Source organism: Falco rusticolus, chromosome 8 (genome assembly GCF_015220075.1).
Source record: "Falco rusticolus isolate bFalRus1 chromosome 8, bFalRus1.pri, whole genome shotgun sequence".
In the NCBI taxonomy this organism is placed as follows: domain Eukaryota; kingdom Metazoa; phylum Chordata; class Aves; order Falconiformes; family Falconidae; genus Falco; species Falco rusticolus.
The window spans coordinates 51,636,479-51,662,949 of NC_051194.1; the positions used below are offsets into that span (position 1 = coordinate 51,636,479).

The 26,471-nt window shown below is 38.8% G+C and overlaps 1 protein-coding gene and 1 long non-coding RNA gene across 2 annotated transcripts in view; both read right to left on the reverse strand.

The window, feature by feature from the left end:
* Nucleotides 1-675: 675 nt before the first annotated feature.
* On the reverse strand, nt 676-7,412 carry LOC119152582. Its single transcript, XR_005105813.1, has 3 exons — nt 6,526-7,412; nt 5,527-5,741; nt 676-3,395 (listed from the first exon to the last, which is right to left on the reverse strand). It is a non-coding gene; the product is annotated as an uncharacterized LOC119152582 (long non-coding RNA).
* A 7,133-nt stretch (nt 7,413-14,545) lies between these two features.
* Nucleotides 14,546-26,471, reverse strand: part of FAM117B (family with sequence similarity 117 member B) — a 28,513-nt gene continuing 16,587 nt past the window's right edge. Inside the window, exons 5-8 of the mRNA XM_037398062.1 lie at nt 24,923-25,066; nt 23,677-23,902; nt 22,705-22,825; nt 14,546-20,455 (exon numbers count right to left, since the gene is read on the reverse strand). Of these exons, the coding sequence (XP_037253959.1) occupies nt 20,137-20,455; nt 22,705-22,825; nt 23,677-23,902; nt 24,923-25,066 (810 nt within the window). The 3' untranslated portion in view covers nt 14,546-20,136. The remainder of the gene's footprint in view (nt 20,456-22,704; nt 22,826-23,676; nt 23,903-24,922; nt 25,067-26,471) is intronic.

Sequence of the window (26,471 nt, forward strand, 5' to 3'; positions counted from 1 at the left end):
TGCTGTTACAAATTAAATTTTATCATTTAAAACTCACAATTTTTTTATATGCTTACATAATTTAATGTTATAGTGTAACTTACTCTGTTCACAAAAAAATGAATCAACATTTCCTTCTGAATGTTTTTTTGTTTCATTCACATGGCCTGCACAGATCTCTGCCACTGAGCAGTGGAATACTGAGGAATACTGACAGGGACTTTTAGTACCATATGTAGTGAGAAGTTTATTCTGGTTTGAGGCTGCTCTTCCTTTTGTTGCTCTTACTATTTAAATAAATAATGAATATGTAACATTAGAGATAAATAATTTCTCTATTTATATAGTCTATACCATCACAATACATTAAAACATCTACAGTCTCTGGAGGCAATCACTGCTGCACATTGACCTCTGAGAAACTGGGTCTAAGATTTTATGAAAAAAATACATTAATGCTGCATTTTCACAAAGAGAAGAAAACAAATTCCTTTGTTAAATATTCAACCTACTTAACTTTACAGGGCCTATTAGTGAAGATTTAATGAAAAACTTTATAATCCTTGAAAACTTCAATGGTACCTTATACTAAAAAATTTTATGGATTAAAAAGGATTTTATATCTTTCCAATTAAAAATTTAAATGCTGGCATAATAGTATGTAATTGCAAGCATGCTACTCATTATAAATCACAGCATACTACACACATCAGGATTACTAAGGTGGAAGAAGTTTATGGAAATGTTCCCCCTCCCTTACACCTTTACTGCTTAATCCTTAAATAAACAAAAAAACACACACACCAAACAAAACCCACAAACACCTTGGACAGAGTAAAAAGCTGTATTTTACAGATGTTAGGAATATTTATAGGAAACTGTTTGGAAATTAATACTTAGAACTACATTACAACTAGATAGCCTTTCAAAGTGCTGTCTGCTGTTTGTAATGAGCATTTCAAAAGTATTACACACTGAGAATTCTTTCAAAAAGTTCATGAATATATACATAAAAACATATGCACATGCTCCCTCATTTAAACTTTTTGCCTTGTTATTTAGGGAATTTTATATATATATATATATATATGTAAAAATACGTAAATATCACAGATAATTTTTTCTAGACTTTCGTGAGTCTCAAAAAAAAGAACAGAAAAATTTCCCTTTTTAAAATTACCTGAAATGTCACATTGCTAGGAGTGCCACCTTAAGCCCCAAAGCTCAATTTAAGTAGAAAACCAGCAAAAAATACCAGATTTAATAGTACGGTAAAATATTAATCTTCCTTTGCAGCATGCCTATATATCCCTTAGCCATTTTTTTCTTCCCAACACCCATCATTTTGCCATTGTTCCACATGATGGCTGACATGGACATTAGTGAGTCATTTTTTAATTAATTCCTCCCCCAGCCCCACGTACGCCACATCTAGCTGCAAATGTTGTCACAACCTGAAGGTCTTTTTATGCATTTTACCAGTCTGAACAATGCGTTTGTTCCTTCACCCCCAGAGTACTCATGATAAAAATAGTCAATACATTGGAATTGCCACATGTTTTATTTTTTCAATTACTACTTTTCATAGCCGTATCTGAGGAAGAAAAGAAGCTAGGGCTCTTATTAATGTTTCAGGCAGAGCAGAATGCAAGTGACACTGGAAAAAGGATAGTTGTCCAGGATTTTCCCTTCTTCTGCCCAGTGAAGGTTTTCAACTTTTTTTTAATAGACCGTGTTCACTCAGTTCAATGCACTGCTATTGTCAGTTGAAGGTACAATTCAGATAACATATATGTACATATATGACAAGTATATGCATATATACAGTACAAAGGTATTTGGAGGGACATGTCAAAAGTAAAAGCCATTTTGTACCTGAAGAGAAAACCACTTTCCTCAACTCTGAGGTATATAAAGTACAAGCTAGTGCATGTTGGTGATCTGGTGATAAAAGGGAGCTCCACACACCCCTCTCTTCCCCATCATTTGAGACAGTTCAAACTGCGTGCCCGTTCTATTTCTTCCCCATACATCCTTCTGCTGTTCAGATGGGGCTGCACAGCCACCTCAGACCAAATGTAACATAAGCTCACCCACAGAGATACACCAAATCCAAAATTTCAGCCTGATACGCTAACACTTGGCAGAGCCCTATGCAGTTCTGCAGGAGGGATCTTACTGCTGAAGTGCCCAGGCACCAATAAGCAATAGCTGCTGTCACACAGTCAAGCTATTGCTGGACATTTTCAGTCAACAGATTGAAGGTGAGTTCAATACTGCTGCTGGGTAGATACACACACACACCTTGCTATCAAAGCCAGATCCTTCACCCACTTGTCTACTGGGAGTTGGTGAAAGTGTAAGACTCGCCATTACCGTATGACACTTGAATTCTATTTATATGCAGAGTGCCAGGAATTCCAATTAGAAAATAAAAGTTAAAAAAAGCATCACCTAAGTTGGGCATTCGCAGCGTTTGGATGCATTTTTGGCCACAAGCGTGCAAAGAGGTTCCTGTTACTGCTGTAAATACAGGGTTGCATTTATGGAACGTGCATGTCTAGTACTTTTACACTTTGGGGCACAGAATGAAGAAAATCAACTTCACGTACCATCTTTTAGCTCAGCATTTATTATCGTTCTTGCCATGTGCTAAGAAGGCAATGAGGACCAGCCTGTGTGTGAATGCTGATAAAACATGAAGGCTGAAGTCTTTATTTTAACTCTGCTGTAGTTAAACTCAGCCCACTTCTTCCATGTTTCCCCAAAACATTCTGCTCACTTGGGCTCTTTTATTTTACCATTCTTTCTTCCTTTACCTTCAGATTGGCCCTTGTCTCACCTTGGGCAGGAACTACCAACATTCAGGAACGACCAGCCTCCATGGAATACAGAGGAGCATCACTGCAGATGAAAGGTGAATCCAGGAGCTGTATCCTCACAACTGCAAGCAAAACAGGGAACTCCAAAAAGTGAACGTTCACTCATCCATACAAGTACTGTCTACATTACAGAAAGTGCTGGTTGCCAACAAGTTCACCATGATTTAAGTGGAGGCAAAGACATGTCATCTCCGTACATTTTTTAGCCACTGATATCAATTGTATCTCATGAGTGGGTTCAGCAAACAAAACCAAACCAAACACACCCCCTCCACACCTGGAGAACAAATATCTACTGTCAGAAGAATGTGCTTATCACCACAAACAAGTCACCATAAGGAGCCGTGCAACAACTTTCCTACTCATGTAGATACTCGCCTTCTAGAAGTCTCTCCGTCTCTGTCTCTCCAGTAGCTACTTTTCAGTGCTTTTTCTGAGCAAACAAGAAGGTGAAGGAAAATTCAACTCTCTTTTCTGCCCCAAACACTCGCCTCCAGGATGACGTTGTAGTTACATGCAAAGTGCACAAAAGTTCTGTAAAATAAAATGACTGAAAGTCAACATAACACATCTACTACTAGGTAACTGTACATTACCTGCATATCTTCAGTACGTTTTCACTTTCAGGAAATGACGAGGTTATAATTACTATTCGTTGTTTCTACACTTTTCTCCAATAGATGGTCAGTTTCTTTAGGATAGACACAATCATTTTACTATATAAGCATGTAAGAAAAACCCCTTGTAACAGAGTATGTGCCAGTTCCACAGATTCCTAAGAGGGTTTGAATTTATAGATTCTCTAGTCAGAAGCTGTTGCAGGTAGTATACCATGTAATAGTCAAAGGCAGAACTTTTACGGTTGCATCTTCCTATGTTCGTGGGTTTAGATACAGATGGAAGTAAGGGCTACCAAGTCTGAGTTTGAGAAGCTGAAGGGGCATCTACCAGAAGGTGAGCCTGCTTTAAAACAATCACTGTAACCTGTTGTCCCATTCCCTGGCAGCCTATCAGGCAGCCGCTGTAGCACCAGATCACTCTGGCTCACCTGCCGTCCCCAGTCTACCATGGTAGTTAGGGACCTGCCGCCTTTGTCTTGTCTTCTGGAATGACCACTCTATGGTCTGTAGAGCAAAACCAAGTATTTAAGAATTTCATTTCAACTTAAAAAAAGAAGGTGTGAAGAATTCTGCAGAGCCTTCTGTAAAGTACACTAAGGAAAGGCTGAGCCCTAATTCCTTCTCTTTTGCCAAGAAAGTAAAATATTCCATGCTCATTCATCCTTGAGTCTTCCAATTATCCTTCTATAAAAAAATCACAGGCGCTATTACCTGGACATGAGAACTGCATGTTCAGTAGTGAGTCTTCCAATTTTAGAATATACAAAGTTTTACAAAGCAATGGCTGTAAGATTGGATTGTGCTTTTCAAGCTTGAGGTATTTCAAGTTTTGGTTTGGTTTTTTTTTTTGTGTGTGTGTTGTTTTGGTTTTTTTTTTTAAAGTGAATCAAACAGGAAGCCGATTGTTAGAGATCCACATACTGTAGAATCAGACTGTTCAACAACACAGCAATTAGCAGCCAGCTTTAAATTTGCTCAGTGACTTCTTTGCCTCCCTTGTTAACCTTTGTTTCTGCAAAATGGCTCAGCTCACGTCCAAAGTCCTTGAACAGCCTGTGAACTTCCATCCACATCATTCTGTTGCATAGGACATAAATGTCTTTCATACTAAGACAATGGCTTTCTTATAGATGCAAAGTTTCAGAACAGGAGAAAGAGCATTTAATCCAGAATTAAGCAGTTAAAATGTGTTCAGCATGTTCAAGGTCATTCCTCGTGCTCATTTGCCAATCTATACTGAAGCATGAAATATTTATCCTCCCATCACCACCACTTTTTCCCCCTTTTAAATCTTTGGCCTTATTGCATATTAAAATCCCGTCTATAAAAGATTATTTTTATAGAATTAAAAAAAATTATGAAATTAATAAATGTCTATACAGCACTGAAACTTAGAAATGGAATCTTCTTAAGCGTGACCAAAATTTTGACATATCATCACCTTCCTGAGGAAATATAAACAGTTCTGGTGTTATGAAGTATAACCAGAATTTCAGTAACAGTTTCTAAACACATTACTGAACCATTGTTACAAGCGGATTGAGAGAACATCATCATTACACATCTTGCACTTCAAAAATCAGTAAATTGGAGAGATGAAACAATAGGTCAATGTGTTCTTTCTTAAGAAAGATATTTCTCCTAGCCGTTACAGAAGTCTTCCTTAAAACAGCCCCACTGAAGAATGTGGAAAGAAGAAAAATGACATTTCCAGAAATATCAATAAGTAAACACAAAAAATAAGCTGTTGTCCAGAAGAATCAAACATTCTGTGCATGTTTTATTAGGAAAGAAATAGCTGCTTCCCAGAATTCTTTTTTTTTTTTTTTTAAAAAAAAAGGACTATTTGCTGATTTCTAGTATTTTCCTTCAACTTGCAGTCTTTAATTTTTCTTCTTTTTCACCTTAGTTATAATAGTATAGCTGTCGTCTTCTTTCACATTACATCAGTTTTCAATTTCCACATTCCTGTTAGTATTATGTCCATGTGTAAATGATGACTGTTCATTAATTTGTATCTACCAAATTTTAAAAAAGTTACATACCTCTATAGCAATAACCTCCTTTCCCTGACATCAATACAAAGTCAGAGGTATTTCCACTGAAGTAGCTGGTGTTGGCCAAATACAAAAGCAGCGCAAGGGAGAGGCAGGCTCTCCTTCTCTGCAGAGCAACTAAAATTTCAGTGCAACCTGCATCATGACCACTCTCTGATCAATTAATTCTTATTCCATTCAGCTTAACCTCCTCAAAGAAACTTCTGTCACAACAGAAAGTGGGACAGGTAGGACACATGAATGCATAGCAATTTTCTTTCAAGAAACTTGACACGCTAGCACAGCAATTAACAGTCACCTTAACAGACAATGCACACTGGACAGTATCGATCCATCCCAATCGTGCACATCCCCAGTGACCTAAACCCTCTTTGTCCCCTCGTGCCAGGACCCACGCAGCCACACAGGAAGGAACTTGCTCTCAGAGCGAATTTCATCCTCACGCAGCACAGCAGATTAGCAGAGGAAGAAATGCTATCACGTGTGATCAGCTACACGTCCACATGGGTCAGTTACAACTTTTTGGTGCAGAGCAAAGAGCTGCTCCATGGAGCCAGCCAGTTTCACACCAGCAAGGCAGAGCAGGAAGGGCAGCAGCAGGTCCTCTATAGTGCTGAAGTCCTGCAGGCTACTGCGGGCCAAGCTGCTGAAGCCGGCAGAGCACAGAGAAGCTATCAAGCGAGATCTTTGTACGTGTGCCCAGACTGTTGTATCTATAGTAATGCAGACCAAGTGGATGGAAATATCCAAAAAGGTAAAGGACCAGCAGCTTTATTATAATGTATTTTCTTTAAAAAAATTTTCAGAAAACACAAAGGGTGCTTAATCTTTCACCTGGTTAACTTAATTACCAGCAACGGGTAAGTTAAAACTTATTAAACATCTGAAAGACACCTAAGATAGTTTTTCTAGATGTGCGAATACTACAGGTTAAGGTCCAACACCACAGTGATGTGGTAAATCACTAAGTATCCCAGATCATCTCACCAGACATGCCAAGCAGTTCCCTCCATGCAGAGAGGCTCACATCCCCAAGTCTTAGAACTGCAAAGCCTATGGTATTGTTCATTCTCAAAGTGCAACTCCAGCTCTCAGTCGTTGGCTGTCTCCGTAAGGGGACTGCTGCGCACCAGAGGTGACCACCAACACCAGCGACGGAGCAGCAGTGCACAGCTGGCACATGCAGGAAACCAGTTCTGGCTTCACCTGACCCACACTTGGGAAGAAGGCAAAGAAAAGAGTTTTGTTTTCATTCTGATTTCAATGGCAGCTGTCGGAAAGCTGCTCAGCAGTTTGGAATGTCAGAAGTAGTCCCTTTGGAGCTAGAGTAGAGGGAGGTGGAGACAGCCAAGAGCACTAAGCAGATAGCTGCGTAACCATTGAGTAAAACTTACTGCATATTCGCAGATACAGAGAACTACATTCTCTGTCACGTACAGCTCAAATCTTGCAAGCAAGCCCTAAACTAAACCTTTTCTGTAGGCTTGTTTAATTAGTTTTCACTAAACAACTAAATAAAGGTACTGGTACAACATCTCTAAAAATAAATCTGCCAGTTTTACTGGAGGGGAAGCTACAATGTCTGCAAGCCAACAAAAATAACAATTTTTCATTCTACTTGAAGTTCAGGAAAAATATTCATGTTTGCCAAATAAAAAGACAAAACTGATGGGAACGGAAAATGTTTTCATGCTGAAAGAGGATATTACAAACAATGGAGACTCAAAGTCAAATCTCTCCTTATCCTTTTTAAAGGAACTTTCCAAAATGTAACACCCAATTATTGCAAGGATAATGTAACCTTTAAACAATACTACTGCAAATACTTTGTCATCTAACTTTTATATAATTAATTCTTTAACAAATAATGATGGGACTGATCACCCCCATGCATACACATTTGTTTGGGAATTTCTTCTGGCCTGCTGGCTTTAATTTTCAGCTCTTCTGGCAGTGTTTTTTCAGCTCAGGCCTATTTTTATTTCTGGAGTTACTCCAGAAGTCCAGAAGACAGAAGTTCAATGAAGAAACAATGCGCAGATAAGCAACCCTGATGATTCTCAGCTTTTAAGCCCAGAAAAAAGAAAATTCAACAAAAATGCCTTTAACACCTGTGCTTGAAATTACTCTTTGACATTTCTTAGTAATATTCTTCAGAAGAGAAAGCAGATGGAGCAGCTTTTCCATGCCATCAGCCTTAATACCATAAGCTTAGACAGCAACAATAAGTATCATATAAATCATTATTCCTCAGCTGTAGGTCAGATGGTTCAAAAAACCCAAATGCTGTGTACTGAAACATGTTAACATCATTAGTATTTCCACACAATGTGCTGCAAGGGGAAGAGGGAGTGTTTCAGCCCGCCAGACCATCAGTTGCACAACCTGAGATGCTAGGATACATTTTCAAATGCTTCCCAGTCGGAGGCACACGTGTGACAGTCTTCTGCAAAAGAGGAGAACAGCTGGCCAATGCCTTACAGCCACACCCCACATTAGGATGAATCAAGCCAATTATGGCTTAAAATGTTCCAATACAGCTACAGAGAGCAAAAACTTTGCTCTGTCCTCTGTACAGTGGCCAACAACCAGTTCTACGCCACTTGGAGAATTTGTTACTCCAAAGCATGAAAAAGTTTCTAAAGGTCCTGGACTTCCAAATGAGAACATGCACTCATTTAAGAAATGCCACCTGAAATCCAGTACCAACCAAATGAAGACTTTGTTACTTATAGAAATTAATTTTTCTTCCTGAAAGTAGGTTATACTACGGTTATCTGAGTAAGTTTACACATGAAGACATTACATCCCACTGTCCTACTTTACACATTTAAGTTTTGCAGGAGAGCAGACAACTAGAGAACTAACAGAAGAGAAGTAAAATTCTGTAATGTATTAGCAACTAGAAAATGGAAAGAACAGGACAAGGAGCCAATTACTCAATATATCCTAATAATACTCCAGGAATCTTGATCCTTTGCTTTCAGTATTGGAGAGATCATCCAGCAAAGTGAAAATACATTTTTAAGTCTTCAAGGTAGGCAGCCATCTCAGGAGTCAATTACCTGATCAGAAAGCACAGCCAGTTCCTCCAGCTTCTTATCTTCACAGCGCTGAAAATGTCAAAATTAAGCAATCTGCAAAAAATCATAGGTCCATAATATTTTCAGTAGGAAAGACTAGGTCTTACTTCCATTGTAAACAGCAGCAATGCTCTCCTAGCAAAATAATTCAGTTTAAAATGACTGTAATGTTATTAGGGGCAAGTCTAGATTACCAAGCAATCACAATATGGCACAGAAATGCTTGCACCATTCAGACCATAAGCGCATGTTGAGAACAACGTCAAAATATTCAGAGATAAATACAGCTGCTAGATGGGGAAGCTACTCAGCCACCATATAACCTGAGACACAGGCATCGCAAGGAACAGAAGCACGGACCTCTCTGCACCCTCGGCATCTTTTGATTCCACTACTGACTAACGCAGGCAGGAAGCAACTGTGTGTGGACCACCCTCTTCTCCAGGAAGAGGGCTGCATCTTCTGAAACACTTCTCAAAAATCTGTTGGGTTCAGAATTTTGTAATTTGAATTCACATTCTTCAAACATACGTTTTAAAATACTCAACCGGTTTGCTTTTTTTAGGCTACTATAAAAGAAAATAGAGTCAGAAATAGGCTTGGATTGCATAGAATAAACTGAGTTCTTGCACATTTTCCAGTAAATCTACTAAAAAAACCCCAGATTTTAAGATTTAGGTGAGACTGTCTTGCACGTGACAAATATAGATCTAGCGTTCCTTAAATCTGTATCGGTACTTCAGCCAAAAGCAAGAATCTCCAATTCCTACAATAACTGTACATATCATAAAGCATGTTTTTAAGCATGAAATATGTAGCGTCCAGCACTACACAAAAATCAGAAAAGGGTAATACCTGATGCAGTTAATACTGTCTACTTGGGCATTATTTCCTTAAGCTGCTCAAAGGAAAAACAAAATCCAAACAACTGGAATAAGTACCAATTTATAGCAAATGAGTCACCACCACATAGCCTGTGTCTTGTACTGGATCTAGTAACTATTTCACAGTAGTTGATCTCCAAATCATTATTTCTCAAAAAGTTAATCAGCAGAAGTGATATCATCTGAATTTCCAACGGAGAAAAAACAAACCACCCAGCATGTGACCTCTAGTCCTACAGTCCTTTTAGGCTCCCACTATACTTGAGAAGTTACCACAAATCCATTTTTTCTCTCTTTCAGAGGTCAACCACATTTTACACTTCCAAGTGAAAGCGCTAGATGACACAATGTTAAGACAGCAGCACTACGCTCTTGGCACAGGGAGAGAATTTGTTCTATACTTTGCATACTCTAAGTTCCACTAGCGCCAGAAAACGTGCCAGTACGAAAAGAAAAAAGGAACATAAACACAGTATTTGACACTGGCTGTACTCAGTCTCACGTTATGGAACTCATGCTGAGGGACGGAGAAAAGGTTTAAGCAGACTGTGTTCTATCTTGGATTACAAAATATTTTTCGGTAAGAAACACCAACAGTTTCTACTTCACTAAGTCCTCAATTCCAGCTGATCTGTAACATACTTTGAACTGTTTCACTGGTTGAACGCAACAGTCTCCCACTTCATTGCACGTACCAATCAATGCAAGTCAGGCCAGCGTTTCTGGTTCGCTGAGAGACAAGAAAAAGCTTCAGTTGTTATTTGTTTGCCTATGGAAACATCCTGAGGTAAATTTAATTTTTTTTTTTTAAGAAAAAATCTTACTAGTTTTAAAAAAAACATTACTTGGATCTTTTTTTTTTCTAGCTGTTCAGAGTATGACTGCGGCTGTGACTGAAGCTGCATCAATGTGGTTCAGTCTTTTCGCAGACCTGGATCTCCTTTTGAATCCAGATGCCACCAGATATTCAGCAGATGAACTGCTTAACGTTTACAGAGTTACCCAACGAGCAAGTATTAATGGTATTTCGTTGCAGTTGTCTTCAAAACAGACTGATTTCATTTTACCATTACAAGGAATGCTTAAAATCCTGCTCCAAACATACACCCATCATCTGGCATGGTGGTGGACATTTAAGTTCCAAGGAGAACAACACTGAAGGATCCTACAATGAGCTTTAAAAGAAAAATCAGTTTCTAACACCCTGGGTTTGGGACATTTGGTAGCTGTTTGAAAGCCTATTAAGTTGGTGAAGTTCAATGCAGAAAAGATTTGTTTTCTGATGCATCACAGAGAGGAGAAGAGAAAAAAAAAAAAAAAAAAAAAAAAAAGGACGACGGGATGGGACTAGATCTAGCTAATTACTTTTATCCCATGGCCTTCTAAAAATAAAATCCCTGGGGTTAGCAGGCAAATACTAGTTCCAGGAAAACACTCCAGGGCATACAATGGACTTTTAAAAATTGTTCTATCTTCAAGGAAATCACATGCTTCGGACTCACACCTCTGAGACAGCAAAACCGTATTTAGGACAAAGGTAGATAGGATGATGCTATCACTTCCCAACTCTGAAGAAGCCATGACTTCGTTTTTACCTGCACTTTGAAAGCTTTAGAACTGTTCTGCTGACTATCTGCAATTTCACAGGACCTCTATCGGCAACAGTAGTGAGACTGAGTATAGGTTCTACACAGTTTCTACCACAGTTAGAAATATAGGTCCAGTGTGCCAAGATGAGGGCACTTGGGAATCCCACAGTTAAAATCTTGATATTGCCAAAGAAATACACACAAAAAATATTCAGATTAGGTCAGGATGTAGCTCTTTTATGAATTTGCCTAGTACAAGATGACATTGGTCAAGCTCTGCCTTAACTTCTAATTAACTTCTTGCAGCATAAAAAAATAGCATCAACCCTCTGTGGGTTCCAGTAAGCCTTCGGCCATAGAGAATTACACTGCAGGACGCAGTCTGAACTTTTCTTTTAGTTTATGCTAGTTGCTCTTCCATTTCAGATCCCATCAGCTCTGACTGAACAGCACTGGGTTGTAAAGGGGACTTTAACTGGGGCTGTGGCTCTAAAAAGAGAGGTATGGCATAACTGAAGGTGCTGTGGAAGAGAAGAACAGGCAGGCAGGTGATACTGCTTCAAACAAGCAATGCAGCTGAAGACATGTTTGTGAAACTATGGTTTTTGAATAGCTGTTTGATGCTGTCCAGAGGTTGCAGTTTAAGATCAGAATCACCCTGTATTGTGACTCCTGAACTAAGTGACCTGCCGCTTTCCCTGTATTTAGCTCCTGGTGTGGATGGATATTAGTGATTTGGGACGGCAGCTGCTACACACCTGCAGGAGATGCTGCCATCCATCCTACTCCTGGGGCAAGGACATCCCCTTGCAGTTTTATTTGAAGAAATTTGTTCAGACTTAGCAAACATCTCCCAGAAACCTGAAGGTCAACTTTATGGGCTGAAGACATGGTTTACAAATTCCTTCAAAAGTCATTAGGAAAAGTTCATTCTTTGTGTGAGGAAAAGGAATTGTTCCACACACAGCACAGGAACATGCTGTTAAGCAACCTCTTAACAAGGGATTAAGTATCTACAACTCACAGAAGGTTGAGAATGCTCTAGAGTTTGTTGTTTGTTTTGGGGGGGGGGGGGTTGTGTGTGTGTTTTGTGGTTGTTTTTTTTTTTTTTAAAAAAGAACAAACTGCTCTATTTAAAAAGAAAATGGAAACAAAAACCTCATCTCAAGAGAGAACTCACTCATAATTACCTGCCTGTTCAGCTTTGTTTGTAGTTTCCCAGCTGACGTTAACTGCATTAACTGCAGCAATTACAGGTAATTGTACCTGCAAATTGTACACCAAATTGTGCTGCAGCTCTTCATCTACCCTACACAGCACCTGAATATGTCTTGCAGCTGAGCAGTGCTTATATGAATTCTGTATACAGAATAATATTTTTAAGTCACGATTAAAATCTTGGATTTGCAAAAGCCATGCAAAAGATCTAGGCTAGGCCAGGACGTAGCCTTTTTGTTATTTGCCCAGTACCAACATCATAGGTCAAGTTCTGCTCTAACTCGTAATTAACTTCAGAGGTTCTGAAAGATGGAGTGCAAACAGAACAATTCTCAACTCCTGCCTATCTGACCCACACAGCCTGATAAATTCTGGCAGTGCTCACTGTTCACAAACGTGTAGTGGAGCACCCACTGCTAGGGAACAGGGAAACCTCCCCAGCAGCCATCTTCATCAACAAGGAAATTAAGTGTTTACAGTGAAACACTGCTTACACTGGTCAGCTACACATCTACAGTTAGGAAAGGCAGCCACAATCTACCATGTAACAAACAGCGTCTTCATCAACAGCCTCACCACAGCAGTTCGGTACCCCTGCTCCTAAGCGCAGGATTTAACCAAGTGTTCTACTTTGCTTGCAGTACATGTCTGGCAGCTGAACAGCGCTTCTGTAAATGCTGTATACAGGAGGAATATTTTAGGATAGTAGTATCTGAAAAGTTTCAAAGTCTGGGTGGAACAATCATCTTACACAACTTCCAAATGCTGACCAGAGCACCAAGAGGACAAGGGGGTAGGATAAAACACATGCAGCCTTGGCATACAATTTCTATACCAATTTTGTATGCAGTTAGACCTCTCAAAAAAAAAAAAGAGAGATACCTGAGAAATTCTCCTAACCAGTCTCCTGCCTGGATCACTCTCCAACAATCCAAGGAAACAAAATGAGCAGCTATCTAACTGAGGAACATAACTGCTCACAACGAGAACAGTGAATCAAGAACTGGAAGACTGTCACCGCTCACCACACAGTTACTCTTACAGTTCTCCTTGTCTTCGTAGATTATCTTTGTAAGCTTCTTAACGTGTCTTGCCATTTCCCTGTATGTAGTACAAGATGCAAAAAGAATTTAAACACCAGATGTATTTACAGTAAAGTCATCCTTACATACCTGAAACCCTAAATACCAGGTTTGTAATTAGTGGTGAAAAAATGGTTTAGCAGAGAATGTGGTCAACAGCCTGTTTAGTAAAGAATCAGTCTTGCTCACCTGGACACAGACAAATATCCACTGACAACTGAACAGCTGAAAAAGAACAAAATGTGAGAAAATATCAAATACAGAAAAGACTCTTGTGTTGGTTCCAGGCTTCAGCAGCTGTGAATTCCTCTTTTACATTTCAGCCAAGTAGTCTGAGTTGGGCACGAATTTACCCATGGACTCTGGCTGTGAAACTTCCTGCTGCTGTTGCATTTATTGGCCCAACCCTTTCCACCGATGGAAAAGCACAAGCCAGCCTTGCTTTGAGGAGTATACACAGGAAATCCTGCAATTCCTCAAAATTCAGGGAAATCTTCTACCTCTCTCTTCATTCTGGAAAGAAATATAGCCGACAATCATTTTCCAGAAGAGGAACTGCTCCAAGCCTTTCAGATAAATTAGACAAATTTAATACAAGAAACCCCAAAATACATAACTAGCTCATTATTTCTAACATAAAGGAGCCCGGGACCCGAATTCTGCTCATGAAGAGGCTTGTTTTGAGCGAACAGAAACATGCAGAATATGAGACTATTTCAATGAACAGTTTAAGTACCTTCCCAGGTAGGCTTTGGCAGCTGCGTTCTACTGAACAGTGTTATGAACCTACCAGCAGGAATCCAGGTCATTTTTCTCAGTCCTGTTCCCATACCTTCATTCCCAGGAGAACACATGCTGAATCTCTCTGTTCCCAAAATCCAGGGCTTGTGGCATCTTCCTCTAACAGCAGAATTGTAAAGTGCTCAGGAACTGATCAAACCTACTGCAGATGAAGATGGGGAAAGGCAGATTCTCAGGACTACTCTCAGAGGACGCACTGGAGGAATAAGGATAGGGATAAAGGTTAAAAATGCATATTATATTTGAAGTAAAAATGCCGACTGCCCTCAGGGTAAATCCTCAGGCAAATCTTTAAGCTGTCAGAGCACACAAAACACCTTGTTACTAAAAATAAATCCAAGACTAGCCCGTAGCTCAAAGTGATGACTTTTTATTTCAGGGGGAAAAAAAAAATATCCCAAAAACATTCCACTATTGCAGTTTGTAAAGTCTTCACTGTTTTCAGTAGAAACAGTTCACAAATCAGAACTCAAAATCCAAAATAATATTGTGCAAAATAGTACTGGCATAACTACACATAGCAAAGAGACTAGTGTAAATCAAGAATTCCACTGAAATTAGTTGAGCTGCTCCAGTTGTACACCAGTGTACATCACCTCAGAATAGGCCCTTTTTGCAGAATATCCCTTCTTCTTGCTAATAAAAATCACCTTACGTGCAATGAGTAACCTATCAGTACCACATATGCAAGAACACCTCCACAAGTTATCGTAGCGTAACACAGAAAAACGTATCAGCTGATTTCATACAAAGGCAAATCTCATGGCCGTTTTGGACACCCCTTTGCTGCTACCTTCAAAAGCTGCATGTTTCAATAAATGAAATAATTTAGAATAAAACCAAGCAATATTCTTCTTTATCTATCAGTACATTGACAATTAGGGTGGATGAGGTGTCCAGAAAGGTTTTTGATTTATTTTTTTTAGCTGTATTTTCCGAAGATAATTGTTTCAAAAGGAATTTGTGTAAGAAATGTTAACTTGCAGTGTTACCAGGCCAAGTCCTCTTCTGCAATTCAGATAAGACCTGTCGTCAATACTACAGAAGTCTCTGCAGTCAAATACAAATCCCAATGAAGAACTACTAAACAAAGACCATACCTTAAGTATTTACTGATACCATGCAATGAAATCAAGCAAGCAGTAACAGGACTTCATTTACATTTGGAGTATTCAGAAAGGGACCGTTGCAGTTCAGTTGGGGTACAGGAGTGGAATTTCACAAAACACTTGTGAATAATTAACATTCTCTCCCCACTTGACACGCAAAGTAACAGTTTCGAAACAATGCATCTAGGTCATTCTTTATATAAACCAAATAAAAGCAGAAACCATTTTCAGAGTTGAACGCAAACTCTTGTCAAGAAAACACACAGGTACATCTCACAAGCTTTAGAAAAACAATTTCAGAAGAACTCTTTGATCACCATGTAACCAATTTTTCCACAGTGCTTTTCACCTCCCTAGGTTAGCAAGGGCGTACCTTCTGTTACCTTTTCTAAGAGCAAACATTTTTCTTTTAATACATGCCAACCTGGTTTGGGTCTAAGCCATAACGACATCTCTAGGCTATGACATTTGATGAAGGGCACACACTTAAACAATGGAATTACACGGAGAAAACATAGTCCTGACATTTTCAAGTGTTTGGATGTTTTTATGTCAAGGGTCTTTTTTGCAGCTTATATTCGTTTCATGAGAACAAGAGTGACACACGAGCTTTGCTCTTGAGATACGTGTAAGTGTGCATCAGTTCCAGATGAGAACAGATCTGCAAATCTGTCCATAAAGAAAACAAACAAACAAAAAAAAGATTCTTACAAATACCAGTCCTGCCTCAGACCATAAAGATAAAAGCAGCAGACCTATGCAGACTATACGCATGCCTGTGCATGATGAGTCAAATGGAAATCAAGATATCCAAGCAGTCACCCTGCAGCACTGATCTTTGTAACTACAAGTCTCTGGTGACTTTCTGTGGATTTTCCTTTGCCCTTTCAGTTTCAAAGGGAAGCTGTCAGGTACTCAGCAAGAAAACATTCAGCAAGGAAACATGGACAGTGAGTTACTATGAAGACAGCTAGCATTTCAGAGTAGGCCAGGAGAGAACAGATAATACTTCAGCAATGGATTATTGCTGTATCACTGAATTCTATGCAACAGGGAGTTAGGCCTGAGGCAGAAGAAGGGTTAATGGATATGACTTTTTTTTTTCTTCCCAAAAGGCTCAGCTTCAGTGTTTTCCAAAGCAATCTCAGATTCTGAATTCCAGTAAATTTTATTTTACAACCAACCAAAAAAAATAGCCCTGAGACCAAACATACTTTTTAAAAGCTGCTATTGCTTTACGTGAATCAAACACAGTAATCATTTACTTCCACAGTATACAATATTTAATTTTCACTCCCTTTTTTCCTCATTTGGGTTATATGTGTGCAATCAAGAATTTCTTTCCAAGACATATGTACTCAAGCATTATCTGCTACTTTTCCAAGTACTTAAATTTGTTGCTACAGGATTACAGCACCAAACAAGGAAAGAACAGTTGAAGCAGGTCAAACATTAACAAAGAAGTCCTCTTCCCTTGCGCCTTCAGTTTTTAAAAAACAAGAATTCCAACAGTCATAGCTGCCACCACAGACCTTCATCACAAGAACAACCACCTCCATCCTTGTGACTTATGTAGAATTTTTAACTGGAGGAACACCATTTACTATATCTCATAATCAACTGTCAGTATTACTGAACACTGCTACCAGACTTTTAAGTGTGGCTAAAAGTGTAAAATACCAAGAAAACTAGAATATCAAGTGTGTCAAGTTGTGCATAAAAACAGACCTTTCATTTTCTTCAGCTACAAAGTAGGCAATCAAGGAACTGACTAGGTCTATGCATAGTTAGGATTTAAAGTATGCCAAAAGAACATGAAGTCTTTCAGTAAAACTGTGCTTGAGTAATGCATGGGTCAACTCCCAGAAAAACAGAATACCCCACTCCATACATAAAAGAATTTTTAAAAAGGTTCATGTACTCTCAAAGCTATTTTGAAACTGATTTAAATATATAACAGCTCTGCTATGGCACAAGACAGCACATTAAAATTTTAAGGCTAATTTTTGTATGCACGCGTGTAAAAGCTTGTCTCTGAACAAGAGCTGTCATATTTTCTTAATTCTGAGTCTTTAGCATGGATTTGTAATAAAGGAAAGCTGCCACAGCAATAGTAGAGTTGTCCTGCATATAAAAAAGACTGAATATTGTCCTGAATGCAGTTTGTTTTTATAAAAAGCAAAAACCTCACAAATATACATTTGGTTTTTATCAGAGCAGCTCACTAATTTGTACAGTACACTGTCCAATAACATACAATGTAAACTACCAAAGAGATGCTCAAGTACTACAACAACAGGTGCAAAAAGTCCCAGGGTAAGAAAGCCCACTGCTATTCGGGAGAGTCACTGTGATGAAAAACATCAGAATGCAGTTTTGGTGAAGTCAGTTAAGTCTCAAGGCTGTAATAAAGGCTATTTGTTAACTTTAGCCCTTTGGTTCTTAACCATTCAGTTAAGATCTCCTGATAAAGCACTAGGCAGTTTGGCATTGATGGAGAAGATCTTTACATGCTACTGTTACAGAAATAGAAAACAGACTTACAAGCACTTCCCTCACCTGAAAACCTATCTAAAGCAGTAATTTTTAGACTTCAAATTGCACTGTAACTGTTTCAGAAGAAACTAATTAACATACACAAACCTAGAAAAGAATTATCAACTGGCCAAATTCTATAAATTTGATGCACAAAGCCACATTATTTCAAAACCCTGTCCCTCAACAACTTCTTCAGCATAAATCAGAGCTGTTACTTCAGAACAGAGTTCTTCAGTCCCATCTGCACAATCCTGTCTATTTTGATGGAAAGAAAGATAGCAAACCAAGTTCTGCTTGTTTGCTAATTTAACAGGTCTAATATTTTAATACTTCCTGGTACATTTTTCATTTGCTGAATTTTTTGCATAATGTTTTAAAAAGGGTTTGTTATCCTATGAACACAGGAATGGCACATGCTAGTGTGATTTACACTTACTTGTTGAGCAAAGTACATTGCTATCATAGTTATTTATGTAGGATTTAAAGGAACAGTAAATGTGCACCAAAACCATGACTATTATTTGCACAGGTATGCAGGGTTGGTTTTTTTCTCCCAAGTGAAATGTCTGCAACCAAATTTAGCATATTAAGCACTGAACAAAGTTGTTATATTTGCAGTATCATCTTTGAATAGGTGCAGTTATGAGGGGACCTGAGTATGCAACTGCTCCATGGAAACGACGTATATGCAAGCCAGCAAGAACTGCTCATGTGTTAACAACCCAATATTCCGACCCAGAGACTGTCCATGGTTTTCAGTTACTTTGACATTACTGAATTTAACTCAGTAAGAGGTACAAGGTCAGCTTGTTGTATAAGTTGATACAACACTGGTATTGCAGGTCACTACAGTTTTTTGCATATCTATATTGTATTTACTCAAACCCAATTAGTGCACTCCAGGAACACACAAGAAACCTCACTGAGGTTCCTGAACAGTTTCTGCTTGCAATTGCCCTTCCCCCTCATTTTCATCTTTTATTGTAATTTCAAAGGAACCATGAACTGTTGCATATCAGGACAGAGCAGGTATCAAAAAAGATCCTCTGTTTTACACATCAGCCTACATTGCTAGTCAAAAAGGGAGAATGTATCTGCTGCTGTAAACTTCTGTGTAACAGATACCATGCCTGACAAACAATCACCTTCAACGGACACACAAAACACCACTATGACAAAAGGGAGGAAACCATGCACAGGTATTTCAGTATTACGTGGCCAAAGTCTATAATACAGTGATGAGTCACATCAGAGCAAATTTGTGCCAAGAGTGATTAATGATTCAGGCTGACTAACTCCATTAAGCAGCCAAGCAACCCTATAAGAGGCAAGTGGCATATTTTCTGAAACAAAGAATACAGAGTAAACGGGTAACGTGTTTTTTCCCCACCCCTGCACAAAAATCCGATGGACAAATAGAATAATACTGGGGCAACTGCTTTAAAATGCAACTTTCCACTCAATAAACCAACATTGCTGGGATTCTGTGAAGGAAGTAGTTTTAAAAATGTGACTTACCCGAAGCACAAGCTTCCAATATAAAAAAAAAAAAAGTACACCATATACTAACACTGTTTTTTGAATACTCTTCTGTTTTGAAAGTTTCAAACATATTAACTTTTCTTATTTTGTTTAGGGCTGAGGCTGTTCAGCAAGGTCACATAATTTGAGACTGCTGAAATACTTCAGCAATCCTTTGGTCCCAGTAGCTGTAAAACAGCCAAGTAAAAAAAGAACCTTCCCTACAAAAAAAAAAAAAAAAAAGGGGGGGGGGGGGGGGGCGGGAGAAAGTGTCTTCTAAACACCATCTGCTATGCACCAGAAAAGGCAAGTTTTTGTTACAAAATACACATTTTCATACAAAAGACATCTTGCAAAACCATCTTATTGCCTCTCCCTTTGTAGATTACAATGGTAATGGGATCAGCTGGTTGGTCTTGAGATTATTGTTTTAATGGGAAAAAGTCAAAGGACACACAGCATCACAACAACTGGTCCTTTAAATGGCAAAGGATTACGACAGCTTTTGTTTTCACCAGTGTTTAAAAAAAAAAAAAAAGTCGGAGAGAAACACACCCGGAGTCTTCATAAGCAGAAAGTGCAACATAGTATCAGCTGCTGCATCCTCCTGAACTTCTCAATGTGCTACCAAACTGTCAAATATACAAACAGTTCAATTATGACAGTGCCATAAATTGTTAAAACAATGCAAATAGCATGATCAGAAAGGTCCAGTCAACTGGTTCCAATTTCTTCCCAGTAGTTGCCCAGAAAAACGTCAAGACAAGCTAAATCTATCCTTCAGCTTCCTCAATATGTCCTGATTGCTGGAGTATAGAGGTCTGTGGTATTATTGTACTTGTTCCACGAGAGATCCTGTCCTGATCTGTGTTTGCAGACAATGATGCCATAGTAATGGGCTGTAACAAACTGGGCGTCACGCCAGAAGAGACAGACAGGCTGTGTGCAGTGCCCTTAAGTGTGAGATCCTGTGTGGGGAGAAGCGGCTTGAGGATGCTGACAAGACAGAAAGCAGAGCCACTTTTAGGAATGAAATTCACTTTGTTCTTGTCAGGGCAGTAGAAGGCTGGAATCTCGTGCAATGGTTTTGGCCTAGAAATAAAATACAATAGTTTCAAAATGACATTGAGCAATAAAATTTTGGCAATGGCAGGTATGTATGGCTGAACACACCACTAGAGACAGGTTGAGGTTTAAGCTTGAAGTATTTCAGCTACTCAGTAATGCCTTAGTGACTCGCACCATGCAGCAAACAGCAAGATAGTTTAAACTGCTTGTTTATGTATTCTACAAGATACACGTCCTTAGGGCAGGCTGTCTCCACACAGAAGGAAGCCACTACCTTCATGCTGTAGATAACAAACTCTGTCCATTTCTTTCTCATATGTTGGATATACCAAGTATTCTCAATCGTGTTCTCCAGAAACTTTCACAACCCAAAAAGTTCTGCCCCCGCCACCGCCCATACAGCAAGCCTCGTGAAAGCAAGCTGCCAGGGCAGCATTCCTAATACTGCTTATCTTGGAGCTGTTCATGATCGCAGGGGGATGCCCTTTTCCAAACTTTTGCCTCCTTTGCATGTTTGCCTGACTGTGGCCTGAATCTCTGCAAAAGATGAGCCCATCTTACTTAAAAACTCTATGCAAAGAGTAAAATGTATTATTTCCAAAGTGGCATTAATGATCAAGTACCTGTAACCTGGGAAGGAAGCATGGAACACATTTAAATCTTGCCTTGAAGTTTTGCCATTTCAGTATATAATTCAGCCAACTCTGAGACATGATTTATGAAAGAGACAGGTGGAAATTGTGGACAGCACTGGAATGCCTTCTGCGTTTATCTCTAACCCTGCAATGTAAATCTGCTAAGTTAGTCTAACTCTACTTTAGGACAAAACTATGGGAATCTGTTCCTCTCTGCTGGAAAATAACCATCACAAGTTTACACTCATTTTTACTTGTTGCCAGCACTGTCCTTTAGCCTATAACCTCCCCCTCTCTTCCATGACAGCCGTATGCACTTCCACCTTCATTCTACTAGGCCAAAGAAGCCAATCTCTCAGCATACTCTTGTAGGAGGTACTCTACTCTGAAAAGCAATTCTGTTCATTGGGTACATAGGGTACATTGTCACGTTAGCCGATTCTCCAATTATCCAGAAAATTCAGCCCCATTTATGAATTTTTTTCCAAAATGAAAATACTGTGAACTTCAAATAGAAGTAACATTAAACAAAGGTTGAGCTTTAAAGTTATGCTCATGTATTCCACATACATGTGAAAAGCAAGTACCAGACGTGAAAGATTTTTGCATGAGACTGCAGTGTCTTAAGAACTGCCATAGGTAGGTAAAAACAACTGTAGAAGCCTGTTTCACTCCACAACAGAACAGTCCTACAGCTATGGAGCAAGGACATCCAAAAAAATGGAAATGCAAGTCAAATCACAGCAGAACATGTTCTTGAAACAAGTGAAGACTATCTGTCTGTTGGCAACATACCTTATACACTCCAAAAATAGAAACAGGTAACTTAAGTTAGCGTAACCCTTTCCACATTGCTATGGAGAGGCCATACAGATCTCTTAAAAACCCATTTGCAGAGATCAGAGATGGAAAATACACAAAGGTACCTATAATTTTTTTAATTACTACTTATACTAGATAGCATTGTTGAGATAATACAGGCATAAGAGGATTATAACCAAATTATACTCCTTGTGCGATGAAATGGAATTTTTAACTACAGGTTAAGATTATTGCATACAAGTGACATAAGGGTACAAAAACTCCACTGAAAATGATAACAAAACCCACAGACTATTTCCAATTACAAAAGTCTGCTTTTTCAAAATAACCAAAGCATCAAATACCCAGGGTCAAATTCACTCCTCTGTCACTACAAGCTGCACAATTACGTAGATGTAGCTGGAAAGAATATGGTATTCAGAGTCCAAATTACTGGATGCACCCATCAAGCTGTGACATAGAAGCTGTAATGCAGGAGCATCAGCTAATTATTACATCTCTCTGTACCTGATGGAGTTCCTCCCACACTACCTGCCAGGTCAGAGAGAGTCCTCTCAAGTTATGCTGGTTTGAAAAAAATCCAAGTCTCAAAATTTTTATCTTAACACAAAATTCCAGCAATAAAGTACATGCATATATCCAGTATATGTCACACAAAATAAGAGAGATCAGGCTGTTAGCATGGTTTTAGTAACTGGATTAATAGTTTTGATCTGACAAAAAAATAATAATAATGAAAAAAATCAATAAACCAGTGGGTAAGTCTGAATATTGAATATTATTTCTTATGTAGGAAAAAAAACCAAACAAACTTACAAGCTCTCCTCAAAGACTTTCACCTTTTCACAGCCCTCTGGAGGTTCACGCTTGAACATATAGCTGTTGTTGGGTTTTGGTGAGGTAGCATATTTTGGCAAAGGGGAATTATTCCCATTCTCTGTAGGAAAAGATTATTTCATTACTTAAATGTGTCACACTATAAAAAAACCCCAATAACTATCTTTAAATGCCCCCAAATTGAAACCCACTTTGTTACCAACATTATAAAACTAAGAAACATTTTAATTTGCCTCCAAGTCTTCATCTGCAAATAAGCTTTCTTATCTCAGTCCCTTTCCTCCTTTCTATTTCTCCTCATATCACTTTTTCAGACTTCTCTGCAATCTCTGTTCTTTCCTAGAAACTTTCAGTTTTCAACTGTAGACCTGAACATACAGTCCTGTGCTGTCCCATCTAGCCAAACAAAATGGGCAAAAGCCACATTCCTTAAAAACCACAACAGGCTTATGTTAAATTATAAAACTCTCCTAGTGTATCTCAGAAGACCTCTGGTTAAAAAAAAAAAAAAAAAAGTGATTAAAAAGCCCCAAACAGTTTTACTTTTATGGGCACATTTATAATGCTGGAAGGTTGCCCATTTTGCCTGAGATTACAAAAAATACCTGACACAAACAACAGAACTAGCCTACTTTGCTGTTCCACCTGTCACTGCACACTCTCGCTCTTCAGCTTGCTTAATGTACTTGATGAATCCATTATTTAAAGACAAAGTTGTTTGGGAAGGACATTCCTCAGTCACATCTATGCAGCTTCAGTTACAGAGCAGCAGATGTGTGCACACAGTATCTGGTGCAATTTGGAAAAAAACAGATCACTTACAAAAGAAAAAACTTCATTCTAATATCTCTTCATGGATGTGGGAAACAAACCCCCTCTTTTACTATGTGTTTATGCACATAGCAGTGACTTACATTTTAGCATTGTTGAAGTTTTAAAGTTACATGGTACCTTTATCTCTGGAATCGGCAAGAAGATCATCTGCAGAACACGGACTTTCTTCACTGCCTTCATTAGAGATGGTAAGAAATGAGATTGGAGATACTGACTGGGAGCGGCTGCTGTTGTTACTACCCCTGTCTGCTCCACCAGGTGTTTGGGTATCAATGCTGCGAGTACTACTACTACGCTGAACTAACGGAGGTGGTGCACGGTGCCCATCTGGAACATCTTGAGGCTGTTAAAAATAAAAGCTATCAGATAGGCGCTCTTGTCTAGCTAGGAATTTCTTTAAGTCCAGAAATGCTGAGGGTTTTTTCAGGTTCCATAAAACTGCCTGAAGTCGAAAATTATTTGTTACACAAGATTCCAACAGAAAATAAGTCAGGTTCAGAAACTAAGAACATTTTTCAAGACTTCACAGAACGGCTGAGCGCGGAAGGGACCCCTGGAGATCATCTAGTCCAACACCCCTGCTAAACAAGAGTCAGCTAGAGCAGTCTGTCCAGGACTCTGTCCAGCCAGGTTTTAGTATCTCCACAAACTATGACCCCGGAACGTCTCTGGGCAACTTGCTCTCGTTTTGAGCACCCTCACACTTTTTTTTTTTAATTTTTTCTTGTGTTCACATTGAATTTAATGTTTTTTAATTTACGCCCACTGCCTCTTGCCCTGTCACTGGGCACTACTGCGAAGAGCCCAGCTCCCTCCTCTTCATTCCTGCACATCAGATATTTATACACATTGGTAACATCCCCCCTGGGCTTTCTCTTCTCAAGGCTGAACAGTCCCAGCTCTCAGCCTCATCTCATATGAAAGATGTTCCAGTCCCTTAATCATCTTCGTGGCCTGATACTTTATTATTAAATTTATCTCTAAAAATAACTACAAATAAAATGAAAGTTAAAAACGGGCACGTTATGCTTCAGCTGAGATAGGAACAGTTCAGCATGGGCCAAAAGAAAAAGCTACTACAAAAACTCTGAGAACAGACCTTTTGTCTTTTCCCCTGTTTTACTGAGAGTTCTTATTTTGTATCACAGTAATCACAGAGGAAAAGGTTCAGATTCAAGCTTTAACTCTTTCCTTCTTTTTGCTTTCCAAAAGACTTTTCAACTACCTTTGTTAAAGAAAGCAGAGTTAACTCCAGACAAATTTAATTCAAGAACTGTGGAAAATAAAGCTTATGACTTAAGAAACCTCAAGGCAAAGGCAAAAAAAATTATTATAGAATGCAGTCATGGTGGCAGATACATACAACAAGCTGCTCCTCTTTGTCTCCCGTCTCCTTAATTATTATCTCAATCTCCTGATTCAGTCCTTCTACACTGTTTCGGAATCGTGATCCTGTTGATTTGGTAATAGGTATCACAGGAACAAGAGCACTCTTTGGGATGGGAGCCTGAAGAACCAGAAACAGTGAGAAACCAATGTAGATTTACTTAAAAAACACAGTTACTGATTTCTACCCAAAAGTGAACCTTGAAACAGAACACACCTACACCTCAATATCAAGGATTTAAATGAAACTATAGGGATTTGTTACAATGGATGCCTTAAGCAAAGACATGGACATCCTGAATTTTGTTGCAAAACAATTTCTAGCAGAGAAAGCTTTCAACAATCTAGTCTCAAAGCCTCCCTTGATATGGTCCGCCTCCAGCTTGACATCACTTTAAAAGTGAAAATTTAACAGTAAACATTTAAAAGTAATTTTGAAGCCTTTAGAACATACTCGCGTTCCTTCTGAAGTCAGCTGTAGCCCAATTTCACTCCCTTTGGATTTACCACTTCTAATTTCATTATAATACAATAATAATGAACGTCTGCTGTTACCTATTCCATAAACTTAAGATTGCACTGTTTGAAATGAAGACCAGCATAGTAACTATATTAAGCCAGAATACAAGGTTGACAAAAAATTTAGGACTACTTCCACAGAAAGAATAAAATCCCAAATTTTAATACATAGTTGCTTCAGAACTAAGATTAACTTTTTAAAAATCCGGTGTATTTTGAAAGACCTTATCCATTTATTCTTCCATCTGACTACAGCTCTGGTCTCCATTCTAGTTTCTCCATTACATTAACAACGAGAACAAAGGAAGATTCCACTGGTTTGGCTCCTGTTTACAGATTCAGTACCATGCAATTAATTCAAAATGCAACCTTCTCAGAAGCATCCTGAGATCACCTGAGGAGACCATGCCCTTTCTCCAAACCCCTCTTCCTGTAAAGAGAGGTAGAATGGAACATTCCCGGCCTAATGAAAAAACAAGCAAACAAACACCACTCAGTTGCTCTGGGGGGTGGGGGGGGGAAGTAGCTAGCAGCAAGGGTTTGATCAAGTTACTCGCCAACTATTTCCTGATTCCAAGTAGAGAGAAAGAATAGCTAACAAACTTATTCCACAGAGATAGTGCGGATTTCTTTCTTCAAACAAAAATCATAGAAGAAGCACAACTAAATAATCAGTTGGAGGCTTAGGTGGTAATAACCACTGTAAAAAATTGGGTAAAGCCCAAGAATTGTGGCAAAGCTTATGTGTTAATTAGTAGGGAAGAAAAGAGGAAATAAATCCAGTGGAATCGCTTCTTTTAGTTTTAACAACAAAAGTAAGCCACTTCCAAAATGTTAAACAGAGTTTACCTGGTCTCTTGTGAAGGGACTACCAAGGCAATTTCCTAACACATTTTCTCTGTCTTGTCAGGAATCCAACAACTTGAGCTCAGAAATCCATGTGTGACCCTCTAGAGTCAACAACTGCAATTTTCCTTCAAGTTGGGAATGTAAAAAAAATTTCTAAA